Source organism: Micromys minutus (assembly GCF_963924665.1).
Source record: "Micromys minutus genome assembly, chromosome: 2".
Classification (NCBI taxonomy): Eukaryota; Metazoa; Chordata; class Mammalia; order Rodentia; family Muridae; genus Micromys; species Micromys minutus.
Window position 1 is genome coordinate 93,119,073 of NC_137971.1, and position 13,134 is coordinate 93,132,206.

Sequence of the window (13,134 nt, forward strand, 5' to 3'; positions counted from 1 at the left end):
ACGGGCTTTTATGACTGGTTTATTGTATCATGTCATTTATCCTTAGCAGGCTTGAAAGTTGAGGGACCAAAATTAATTTCCTGGTCATCTTAGTCATAACCTCTGTACCTGATGCTTTTTAACAGCCTCGGGGGGCCTCACAGCCACCATCAAGGCAGGGAGGGGACAGAGGGATACCCAGTCCTGATGAGAAATGCAAGGCCAAGAACAGGCACCACCTCCAGGCCTCCCAACTCTCAGGCCTACCTCCTGCTTCCCTGGCCTCCTGTCTCCTGGTCCTTTAGGCTCCTAGGCCAGAACTTTTTCCTCTAAAGATCTAAGGAGTCCCAAAGTAGGATTCTAAACCCCAGAACTCAAAGCAAGCTGTTTCTTCTCTCCTCACACAGTGTCCATTTTAGGGGAAGTAAAGGAAGGAATCTTAGGATATCAAGAGACAAAGACTACCACCAGAAATTTTACTGAGGCAAAAAAAAAAAAAAAAAAAAAAAAAAAAAAAAAAAAAAAGAAAAGAAAAGAAAAGAAAAGAAAAGAAAAGCACCACAGGTCTTCTACTGTGAGACACTGGCTCTACCCAACTAGTCAGCTGCTCTTAGTGACAGAAGAGACCCTTCTGTTGCCTTAGGACTCGCCCTTGGTCTCCAGATCCTCCTCCAGGGGCAGGTCCCCTCCTCCCTCTGCTTCTTGTTCCCTGTGTACCAGCACATGGGCAGAGGAGGAGGAGCCAGACTCTTCCGAAGCTGGAGTCCCAGCCTCTCCGGCAGCATCAAGGACATCTAAGGAGCCTTCAGTCTCCACGATCCCAGGCATAGTCAGCTCTGCCGGGGTGTCAGGGGTAGGGGGGCCCAGGTTCTGGAAGCTGTTGCGCACCCGGGTGATGTACCGACTGAGGATGCTGGCACCATCCGGAGGCCGCAGTGCCCCTCCCGCCGCCACAGTCTTCTGCACACTGGCCACCTCGCTTTGCAGTCGAGACACCGTCTTGGTCAGCTCCGTCAGTCTGTTGCCCAGGTCTGAAATGAATCAGGGCAGGCCTTTCAGAGGGGAGCCTGCTCAGTACCTCTTCTGTCTGTCTATCCCCACCCCATTCTACGGAACCCAGGGGCACCCTGTCTGCATTCTAAAGGAGGGCTGGAAGAAATGAGGGCTCAGGTAAATGTGAGCATTAATGGAAGGACAGCAACAAAGGGGAAAAGCCTTAGCCGGGGTTGGTAGTGCAGGCCCGCAGTCCCGTCTAGTTGGGAGACTGAGCAACATGCAGATAAAGACAGAGTAACCGAGTCAAGGAGCCAGATGGGTAAGCTGTGCCTTTCTAGGGCAGAAAGGAGGGGACTGGATCCTAATGCAGCTGAGTATGGAGGGTGAGTCTGGGTGTGGGCACTTCCCAGGTGAGCCAAGAACAGCAAAGGGAGAGCATGACAGGTGAGCCACTGACCTTTCCGACGGGTCTCCTCGAACTCACGCCGCGCTGTTTCTATGTAGCGCTGCACCAGAGCCTTGATGACTCGAAGGCGGTAGGACACCCGTTCTCCTTCCCCAGGCTCCGCCCCTACCCCAGGGTTGGTCTGCAATGGAAGGCAGAGTGAATTCTCGACCTTCCTTACTATCACTGCCTTGACCAAGAGTAAAGGAGAAAGGCAGAATCTAGGCAGGCTATCTGTCCCCTGGCCTGTCTGGTACAGTGCAGTCCTGTAGGACAGATGGGGGCCAACTGAGGGAGGCAGACTGTAAGAGGATAGCGTGTGCTGGAGACTCAGAGGTGGGGGTGGCATGGGAAGGAAGGACCCCCTGTAGAACTGGTAGCAATGGTCCATGCTCTCACAGGCTGAGTTAGGGCGCAGATGGTGGGAGGTAGGTGAGCCCCAGCGCTGTTAGAGCACCCAGGCATGTCTTACAGCCTTGCTGTCTGGAACCCGGGCTTGGGATGGAGGTGGCACGGATTATGTTTAGGCTGCAGGATGTGGGACCAGAAGTGTAGGATCCAGCCAGAAGCAGGAGGATGGAAATGGAGGCAGAGTGGGAACTGGACGCAGGCTCTCTGGGGACACGCTGATGGCTTAGGTCATACAGTGAGGAAACAACCATCTGAAAAGGTACTCACAAAGGTCGGGATTGGCGGGTAGTCCGACTTCTTGGCTTTGCAGCAGGAGGAGCCACAGCAAATGAACCGGAAAATTCTCCTGAGAGATTACCGTGGTGAAAAGATGTTAGTCGGGGGCGGGCAGGGCTTATGGGGCAGGAGCTGGGTGGTGTACAGGGGCCAGAGCTCTGAGGCCGTCACCTGAGGACGTAGAAGGTAGCCTTTGGGGACGGCAGGATGTTAAAGGGCACAGGCAGTGTCAGACCCTCTCGGAAGTAGGACAGGTAGAGTTTGGAGCGAGCAAACTTCCACTCCACATCCGCATCATCCTGGGAACCAAGAGGCAGGAGGCTACGGCAGGTCCATACGGCACTACCGCTTTGCTCACTCAGGCAACATCTCTTTTGTCTTCCCCTCTCCTCCTCTGCAGCGTGCCAACCATGTCCCTCTTGTTCTTGTTTCCTCCCCAGCAACCACCCACATTCCCCCTTTCCATTCTCTTTCCCCTCTAACTTCCAGTTGCTGCTCCGTGCCCAGTCTATTCTCTAGCCCGAACCACCAACCTGTCTGCTTCCTTCTCGCGTCCCTCCTTACTCCAATACAATACTCCATACTGCCGCCCCGCCACCACCAAGGAAAAATGCAGGGAGCGTTAGACTTGGACTCTGGCCCTACCAACAGCAGTGCCGAGACCCTTGTACAGAGGAGAATGTGTCCAACGCCATAAAATAAAAGAGAGAGCAGAGCAGGACCCCGAGGGTCTTTGCGCCCTGTCCCTCCTCACCTAGCCCGGCCGGGGTTACACACCTCGATCTTCTGGAAGGAGTTGGTGATCATGGCAATGAGCATGTTGAGTAGTACAATCACCATGACGATGGTAAAGATGCCGTACATGGCCCGGCCCACGAACTCGGGCACCAGGAACTGAGGCATGTCCACCACTGAGTGCTCTTCCATGCCGAACATGGTCCAGAAGAGAAACTGGAAGGTTTCGTTGAAACTGGCATGGTGGGCCAAACAAAGGAGAGGAAACCGGGCATCGGGTTGGGAGAGAGGCCTGGGTTCTACCCAGACATACTCTGAAGACACAGCCAGAGGTGTTGTGTGTCCGTGAAGCCTTTTGGGTCACCCTCGTGAATACAGACACTTGCGTTTCTTAGTACCAACCATTATTATTTATCTAAAAACTTTATTCTATAGGTGTGTGTTCTGAGTGTGTGGGGGAGGGCACCATGTGCGTGCAGGAGCCTGGGGAGGGGGAAGGCAGCATTGGATCTCCTGGAATTGGAGTTACAGATGGCTGTGTTGGGACCCAAACCTGAGCCCTCTGAAAGAGCAGTGAGGGTCTTAGCTGCTGAGCCTCTCTCCAGCCCCTCCACCTTTCTACTTAGTCACTGAACACGGGGCTAAAAACACCGTGAGGTACAAGGCGGCCGGGATCCTGTCCCGGGGCCTGCGTGTCCTGGGGAGGGCTCAGGAGAGAGACTGGCTTGTGAGAGACTGATGTGGACCACACAGACAGGGCCTTGAAGGATAACGCTAAAGACTCTACCGCGGCCTTCCAACTCTAGACAGAGTTCCGGACAGAGAGGAGCATCTGAATTAAATTTGAAAAGATCATGTTGGTTGCTGTGACTGTAAGGGAGGTAAAAGAGAAAGGCACAAGGACGAGCTAAGAGAATTTCCTGGTCTGCGTGGGAGAATATGTGTGTTATAGAACACTGAGGTGATGGCTCCACTGCTGCCTCCTCCAGGAAGCCCTTCCTGATCTGTCTTCCCCAGTGGCCTCCAGCAGAATGCTCACATCAGGTGCTCACTGTCCTACTCCGTCCTCTGACAACTGACTCCCTGCATCTTGGCACTAGCCTGCCATGGGTAAATGGCATCTGCTTTTGTCTCTCAGTCCTCCACATAGCATCAAGGGAAATCTTCCTAAATTGGGCCCAATCTGTTAGACCTCTACTTGCTAACTTTCAACATTCCTGGCTACCCTGAGCCATATGCCTGCCACTCTCCTCACCGAGATCTCTAGCCAAAACGTTTTAAGGTTTGTTGACATTTTCTTAATATTATTATTATTATTATTATTATTTTACTTAATTCTCTGTGCACGTGCATGTATGTGTTTTCTCAACATACCACAGCACAGGTGTGGAGGTCGGAGAACTCGCAGGAGTCAGTTGCCTTTTACCATGTGGTTCCTGGGAATCCCACTGAGGTCAGAGGCTAGCCCCTTTACCTCCTGAGCCACCTCATCAGTTCTTTCTTACACAGCCTGAGCTAGCCTCGAACTTGTTAAACAGCCTAGGATGACCTTGAACTTCTGATCCTCCAGCCTCTGCCTCCCACACCGAGAGGCATTCGTTACCATGCAGAGCTGGGAACGAGTACTCTGTTGGGAGGACGCAAGATAATGAATGTCAAGCAATTGACACATGTGGAGAGTCCCTGTCTCAAGACCACAAATAGGAGCCTTTTCAGTAAAATTATCTGTGGCTGGGCAGGGCGGTACATGCCTGTAATTCCAGCACTTGGGGTAGACACAGGAGGACCAGTTCAAGATCATCAAGTCCAAGGTTACCCCGAGTTCCTCGAGAGCCTATCTCAAACCCTACTCACCCTCAAAATCATCTTCAGATGCTAAATCCAGTGGGTACAGGTGGAAACTAGTCTAGGTCAGAATCCCTCTCTGTTAGCAAAGGGCTTCTCTAGCCCTTTACAAAGGAGAGGTGTTTTTCATCAAGGACCACACCCTCCTCTAATGTGTGGTGGTGCACATGCCTTTGGTCAGCACCGGGGAGGCAGAGGCAGGCAGATCTCTGTGAGTTTGAGGCCACCCTGGTTTTCACTGCAAGTTCCAAGACAACCATAGCTACATAGTGAGACCCTGTCTCAAACAAACGATAAACAAAAGTGTTGCAAGGGGGGTGGGGGGACAGAAAAAGAAACAGATCCAGCAAGAGGCAGCAAAACAACAGTGAGCAGCGAAGCTTTGGGAAGGCCGTGCGTGGGTGCTGGCGACTTTTTTCACTTAATGACTGACATTTTTCAAACAGAAGTGTTGGAAACAGGGGAATGAACGAGTGAATGAGTTAGTATCAGAGAGAACCGACAAGGCTTGGGTTAGTAAGAGAGGTAAGGGCTAAGACAAAAGGCATTGGCCTCCCCGATGCCCAGCCCGCCTTGGCCTCAGCCCCAGCTCGGGGCCCCAGCCTCAGCCCCAGCCTCAGCCTCAGCCCCAGCCCCAGCCCCAGCCCCAGCCCCAGCCCCAGCCCCAGCCTCAGCCCCAGCCCCAGCCTCAGCCCCAGCCCCAGCCCCAGCCCCAGCCTCAGCCCCAGCCCCAGTCTCAGCCTCAGCCCCAGCCCCAGCCCCAGCCCCAGCCCCAGCCTCAGCCCCAGCCCCAGTCTCAGCCTCAGCCCCAGCCCCAGCCCCAGCCTCAGCCCCAGCCTCAGCCCCAGTCCCAGCCTCAGCCCCAGCCTCAGCCCCAGCCTCAGCCTCAGCCCCAGCCTCAGCCTCAGCCCCAGCCCCAGCCCCAGCCCCGGGCCCCAGCCTCAGCCTCAGCCTCAGCCTCAGCCCCAGCCCCAGCCCCAGCCTCAGCCTCAGCCCCAGCCCCAGCCCCAGCCCCAGCCCCAGCCCCGGGCCCCAGCCTCAGCCCCAGCCCCAGCCCCAGCCCCAGCCCCAGCCTCAGCCCCAGCCTCAGCCCCAGCCCCAGCCCCAGCCCCAGCCCCAGCCCCAGCCCCAGCCTCAGCCCCGGGCCCCAGCCCCAGCCCCAGCCCCAGCCCCAGCCCCAGCCCCAGCTTACTTGCCTAGCTTCTCCGTCTCCTGGTAGGGAACATAGATGTTGTTGAGGCCACAGAGGAAGGCGGTCAGGATGATCATGAGGATGAACATGAACCTGACAGAGAGTAGGATGTGGAAGGGTCACAGCATGTCTCCACCCTACAAGCCAGGCTCTGGGGAAAGGAACTGGAGAAGGGGGAGGGGATGGCCTCTCTGGCTCTTTGATTAATTAATTAATTAATCAATTGCCTTTTAAATTTCAATTTCTAGAAGAGGAAAAAAAGTGAGGCATAGAGTTGTCCAGAATTGGGACACCAAGGGCTGTTTCTGCTATTGGTGGTTTGTAATTGTGACTGGGCTGGGAACTGTAAACCGATTCTTCCTCTAGACCCCAGGGTTCAGAGACTGCTGGGGCTCACTGTCCTGTGATGGATGCACAGGTCAAGAACACCCCGCAGAGCGGAGGATGTCAGAGGACAGACAGCCTATGGGGGAGGAGCAGGCAGAGAGCACCCTATGGGGAGGAGCAGGCAGAGAGCACCCTATGGGGGAGGAGCAGGCAGAGAACACCCTATGGAGAGGAGCAGGCAGAGAACACCCTATGGGGAGGAGCAGGCAGAGAGCACCCTATGGGGGAGGAGCAGGCAGAGAACACCCTATGGGGAGGAGCAGGCAGAGAGCACCCTATGGGGGAGGAGCAGGCAGAGAGCACCCTATGGGGAGGAGCAGGCAGAGAGCACCCTATGGGGAGGAGCAGGCAGAGAGCACCCTATGGGGAGGAGCAGGCAGAGAGCACACCGGATCATGTCGTCGATCATCTTCCCAATGGAGATCTGCAGAGTGCCCAGCGATTCGTGAGCCGGCAGAATATAGGCCAGTCGGGTGAAGCTGAGCATGCTGGTGACAGCAAAGAGTACCTCGGCCAGGAACTGCGGGTCCTCTGTGCGCCACTCACTTCGCTCTGCGGGGAGACAGGGCGGCCATTGAGAGCCGACAAAGACTCACCTGGGACTCAGGGGTGGGCGTAGGGACTGTGATTTAGTCTTCAGCAGCAGCAGGACTGATTTAGAATCACCTAGGAGACACCCTTGTAGATAAACCTGTTAAGGCGTTTCCAGAGAGAAGGACCCTGAATGTGACTGGGTTCCTGGACTGACTATAAACAAAAGCACAGAGAGAAAAACACCGAGTACCAGTGTTCATCTCTCTGCTTCCTGACTGTGGACACACTGCGACCATCTGCCTCTGCATCCAGCACATCTTCCTCACCAGGATATACTGCGTCTCTTCACGCAACGATCCCAAACAAACTCTTCCTAGCGGAAGTGGCTTGGCTGGGTATTTTCATGCCGTCCAAAGGAGAGGCGGTGAGGGCAGGCTCCTCACCAGCTGTGGTGAAGTAGCGGCAGGTACTGCTGTCTGAGGCGTCACGGCAGTGCGCGTACGCAAGTCCAGCCAGGAGGAGGCGCAGTGCGAAGGATGCCAAGTACAGAGACAGGATCACCACGTCCAGGAAGTTCCACCAGTCCAGGAGGTAGCTTCGCAAGCCCTCGATCCACACCTCCTTACACTCAAACCACAGGAAGCCTGGAAGGGGAGAGAGGGGCTCCAAGAGGGGAAAGCCAAGCTCCCATCCTCCTAGGACATAGCCAGGCTACAGTGGCAGGGCTTTTGCGGGAGTGGGGAGTTGAAACATTTAATCCATCCAAGTGCAGAGGAAAAATAAGGACCCCCCTCTCCTTGTTGCAGATTGGTCTCATGATCGACGTGTCTGGCGCAAGGAACTAGGCAGGTGATACTCAGAAAGCAAGGGTGGCGGTGGTTTACTGTTCTTCCTGACCCCCACCAAATCATAGTAGGCAAAATATTTAAGAACTCCCTTCTGTTGTTTATTTTTTAAATTTAAAATTGTGTTTATCTATCTTTGGGGTGTGTGTGTGTGTACACATGCACGAATGCATGGGCACTTGCAAACATGCCATCACATGTGTGTAGAGGTCAGAGGACAGCTTGTGGGAGTTGGTTCTTCCTTTCCATCAGGTTCATCTCAAGCACTGAACTCCGGTCATCAGGCTTGGCAACAAGTGCTTTTGTTCACTGAGCCACTTTAGCCATTCATCCCTTTGAGACAGTCTTGCTATGCGTTCCTTGTTGGCTTTGAATGTGCTAACCTTTTCTTGCCTTAGCTTCCTGAGTCTGGGGGTTACAGTTGTGTGCCACAGCTCTGTTTTAAGATCTTGCTTTTCACGGTGTCTAAATGATTAGCCTGCTCAGTATGGCCAAGTTTTATTGGGGCCCGGTGCCGGACCTGGCCATGAGGATCTTGGTAGCTAGCCACAGTAAAGGACTGTCTCATACATACCTGTGACCCAAATCATGTGTAGCGAAGTCTCCCAGACACTCTGGCTGCGGCCTTTGAAGGTGCTCAGCTGAGTCTCCATGACCAGAGACTCTCCCAGCAAGAAGATAAGGAACCACAGATAGGAGGCAGAATGCAGCAGGAACTTCAACACTGGAATCTTCAGCAGGCGGCCCAGCTGGGGGAGGAGGGTGTAAAGAAAGCATGGCCGACAGAGGCCCTCTAGACCACTCGGCTCCCGTGTGAGTCTGCACTTCCCCGTTCACACACTCATCTAGGCATGTGCTAAGAAGAATGTGTGCACGAGGCCCTCTATATTGTTCTCTCCTTCACGACAATGAGGTGTTATTACTGCATACCCATCTTTTTGGGTGGGGGGAAGAGTGTATCTCTCAGGAAAAGTTTGTATTCAACCGAATCGAAAGGTAAGATCTACCACTACTACCCTAAACCTGCTCCTCGGGGTCGCCCCGTCAGGAGCCTGAGCTACCCTCCCTGCTCTTTCTCTTGCCACACACTCTGGCAGTTTTTGCAATGCCCGTCCCTGCCTCCCATGCACCCTACACTCCCAGCGGAGAGCTTGCTTCCAAATCACAGACTAAGGTGTTGGTCATCTTATTCTCAGTACCCGGGACTTGGGCGCCAGCCAGTAGCCGATGCAGAGGAAGGGCATGGTGAGGAAGATGAGGAAGGCGACAAAGAGCTTCCAGACGGTGGTGCTTCCGCGCCAGCCAGCCAGGTTCCCGCACCAGATGGAAGACAGGACTTGCTGGCAGATGGGGTGTGCTACAAACTAAGTGGAGGTGAGCTATGAGAAGAAATGGCCACCGGGCTGGTCAGAGGAGCTGGTTGGAGGCAGAGCCCTACTTCCTACCACAGAGGCTGAGGGCACCCTTTTGTTTTCAGGCCAGCCCACCCAGAAGAGAGGGGCTTTCCTTGGGACCATGGGCAAGTGATTTCCGTAGGCCGTATGATTTCCGAGTCTCTTCACACCCTGCACTCTTGAAGTCAGGCAGGAGTGGGTAGAACTTGGGGTCTCAGTCTCAGAACTCTCAGTGTTCTCTGCCTCGGTAGGGATATGTAATAGAAGTCTGGACGGAGGATCTTGAGGAAAGGGGCATGGAATACGGGTCTTCTGTCATGAGTGCCAGGCCAATGGAGACGGCACACAGGAGAGCTTTGCAGGTCAGGCTATCTGCATGGGGATGAGTCAGCGGCTGTGGGAGGCTGGACAGGGGCCCTGTCTTTAGCTTGGCTGTTGGGTAAGGCATCTAATGAGACAGGGAAGAAGAGAAAATCACCAGGCATTTAACCCCTTACTATATAGAGTGGAGTGTTGCAGTCTAACAGGAGAAGTCTGGGTCAAAGTTCTTCATTAGGCTAGAGGCAAAGCTAAGTGTGTGTGGGACCTGAATGTGAGATCCTGGTGGCGAGGCAGTGACTAAGCTTTCCAAGGATGGTAATGGGAGACTCCCCCTCTTGCTGTTAAGGGCTCATATGGAAGGGTCAGAATCAAGGTCTCAGAAGGTCCCAATGATAGAGAAAGTCAAGGGATAAGGCTGACTCGGGACATGCCTTAGAGGAGACAGGACAGGCTGCCAGGGTAGGGAAGGGCCCAGCTGACCTGTTTCTGGTTGTAGTTGACAGCCAACCGCAGTCTTGCCAGGTTGGGGATGCCCTCCTCGAAGGCCTGGCCCAGGCCCTCAGCCTCAGGCTCAGTCTCACTATCCTCTCCCAGGTCATTGAGCACTGCCGTGACCTCACTCTGATTCCGGCACATGCCCAGCAACTCGAAGCCATAGTCCTGGCAGAGAGACTCCAGGGCAATGTACTGAGGCTGTAAGAAAGTGTTGTGTGCCATCAGACCAATCTGTCCCTGCCCCTCCCCCAACTGTGGGCCAGGGTCGGCTCTGACATCACTGGGTCTATTCCATTCTCCTGCATCACCAATCCTGTGTGGCCTTCACTTATCTGACGCTATCCCCACTGCATCACTAAGATACTGCAACCCAAACCTACCATGTTTGCCTGCTCCTCGGATCTTCCTCTTCTAATTCCTGACTCCTGTCCCACTATAACTCCGACCACCTATACTTTAAGCATTGCTATTATGTGTGATGTGTGCAGGTACACATACTATAGCACACACGTGCAGGTCAGGTCAACTTTGTAGAACTGGTTCTCTTTCCACTTTTATTTGGGTCCTGAGCAGGAACAGGAGGAGCAGCAGGAGGAGGAGGAGGAGGAGTAGGAGGAGGAGCAGGAGGAGCAGCAGCAGTAGCAGCAGGAGGAGCAGGAGCAGCAGGAGGAGGAGGAGCAGGAGGAGCAGCAGCAGCAGGAGCAGGAGGAGGAGCAGGAGGAGGAGGAGGAGGAGGAGCAGGAGCAGGAGGAGCAGGAGGAGAAGCAGAAGGAGGAGGAGCAGCAGCAGGAGCAGCAGCAGGAGGAGGAGGAGTAGGAGGAGGAGGAGGAGGAGCAGGAGGAGCAGCAGCAGTAGCAGCTTTCCCTGCAGAGCCTCCTCACTGCCCTGCCTCTTATATTCATGCTGATTTCGTTTACTTTTTTCTCCCTTATATGGAACCAGGAGCAGCAGTCTAAGGAGATGCAGAATGCAGAGTTCTTGGCTGCGCTTCAGTGTTTTCCACTCTATCCTGTTTTATTTGGAGCTTTTTCTCCAGAGAGGTTCTAAGTCAGTCTTTGAAGGCCAAGGTTACCCTTAGCACTATCCTTCAGATAGGAAACATTTTTTCTTTAAGACTTCAGTCTCTCTACTGTAAAGTATGGATGAGAATCCCTGCCCGTGTAAGATGGGAAAGTCCTTTGAAAGCACTGCTCCTTCCTGCTGAGGACCTTTTTATTCTCCTGGCTCTTATCTGGTCCTAGGCTTTCATAAGACTTGATGATGGGGACACAGTCTGCCGTGGCACACAGCGAATGCCTAGGACCCAGTGATGGACAAACAGGAATGGTACAATGCCAGGCCGTGACCAGGTACTCCATGTATATCCTTGGTCCATCCCAGGCCCTCACACTTTTTGGTGGGTAGGGTTGTTGAGGTAAGGTCTCATGTATTCCAGGCTGGCCTAAAACTTGACAAACATGCTCGTGAACTCTGATCATGCTGTCTCTGCCAGGTGCTGGGGTTACGGTGTGGTCCACCACATGCAGTTCTGGGGAATCAAAGTCTGGAGCTCATGCCTAGGTCTCTACCAACCGAGCCGTCTCCAGCCCCTCATTCTATGCCTTTAAGTGGATCTAAAGTACCCCTAAGTAGATCTAGAGAACCCTAAGGTAGAAACTGTTCTCCTTGCATAAGTCAAGTGTCCTTGGAGCGGCTGTCATTAGTCCTGTCCCAGTGCAACATCAGACACGGGGCACTGAGGGCAGGATGGAGTAGAGCGGGGGTAACAAACCTTAAACTCAGGCTCCTTCCTCGCCAGGCGCCTGAGCTCCCGACTGAGCTGAAAGGCCGCCAGCATGGCGTCCTCACTGGCCAGCGAGAGGTGAGCCCGGCTTGCAATGCCCCGGTAGGTGTTGATCCGGGACAGTGAGAACTTCAGCAGGTCATATCGGCGGGCATTGCTACACTCGAGGCAGGCGCAGGAAACTGGGTGGGGCCGAGCAATAGTGTGGCCCTGGTCCATAAGGAGCTGGGCAATCTCATACAGGTCCTTCTGGCAGGCCAGCGTGAGTGGAGTAACACCAGGGGCAAAGCGGGAGCCATCAATGGATGAGTCAAAGAAGGCTAGAGAGAAAGACTTGGTGTCTACTTTCCGACCTTTCTCCCGTTCCAGCCGCGCCAGCAGGCGGCGCACTACGGCTGGCTGGTTCGTGTCCACAGCCACTAGCAGGGCTTCGTGGATCTGCCGGAAGTCAAACTTGACATTGGCCAGCAGAACATCAGTGATGACCTCGTGGCCCAGGCGGATGGCCAGATTGAGGGCTTCCCTCCAGGAGCGGTCCTCGGACTCTTCCACATTCCGCAGAGGACCGCCCGGCCCTGCACCCGAGGCATCGGAGCCCGATTCCAGCAGCTGCTGCACGAGACCCAGCTGGCCCTCCTGGATTGCACGCAGGAGTGTTGGGGGGAATTTGAGCTTTTTGTTTACAATCTCAGTCCAGTTGGGCTGTGGCTGGGTGAAGAAGAGAGGACAGCACCCTTGAGTTCCCAAGATTACGTTCTGTAATCAGCTATTATGCCTTCCTCGTCCCAGACACAGATCTGCAACACATACTGTCTGCTCACCATTTTATTACATAGATTCATGTAGGAAAAGCTAGTGTGGGGAGTGTTTACTCAGCTCACTTCCATTCTTATAAAAATCCCACATACCAGGGCCCGGTGTTAGTTCCCCGAAGAGAGGTGATTGAAGTAGGTGGTCAGGTCACACTAGGCACCTAACCTATATTCAATCACAGAATCTGACAAGAATCCATTTCCCAGCTCGCTGATGTCATCTGCTAGCTGTTCATCTCCCTGAAGGACAAGTTCAGACATGCCCACACAGAGGGTCTTCAATTTGGGGTTCCCCTAAACTCTCTCTATACGTAGAGGATTCTAGTAGGACCTTAAGATGTTTCCCTTCCACTAGCCGCTCTCACTCTGCCTTCTACTTTGGAGAACATCTCTCCTTGGTACTGTTTGGATCTGTTCTTCTACCAGGCCCGGACCTTTGCTCTTTTCTTCTAGGACAGTAGCATCCCATACTTGTCCAGCAGCAGGCTGTCCCTGCATTCCCCTGGGGACTAGGATGAGGAGGGGAGGGAAGCAAGGGTCTCTTACCGAAAGGGGGTCCATGGCTGCACCCACCTCTGTGGGCAGGGGCTGAAGGCTTGAACTCCGCTCTGCCTCTCCCTTGACTGTGCCTAGCATCCTCTCATTCCCACTCAGCTCCGCCCTGAGCCCCACCCTTCATCAGGA

General features: G+C 54.1%; 1 protein-coding gene across 1 annotated transcript; it reads right to left on the reverse strand.

The window, feature by feature from the left end:
* Positions 1-618: 618 nt before the first annotated feature.
* On the reverse strand, positions 619-13,011 carry LOC308417422 (short transient receptor potential channel 2; the record flags this gene model as incomplete). The annotated part of the gene is made up of 13 exons (XM_080912733.1): positions 619-1,010; positions 1,433-1,562; positions 2,099-2,177; positions 2,279-2,406; positions 2,885-3,077; positions 5,880-5,972; positions 6,656-6,818; positions 7,244-7,444; positions 8,220-8,394; positions 8,845-9,009; positions 9,841-10,053; positions 11,627-12,346; positions 12,997-13,011. 13 exons carry the CDS (start codon positions 13,009-13,011, stop codon positions 619-621), a joined length of 2,667 nt encoding a protein of 888 aa, XP_080768859.1.
* Between the last annotated feature and the right edge of the window lie 123 nt (positions 13,012-13,134).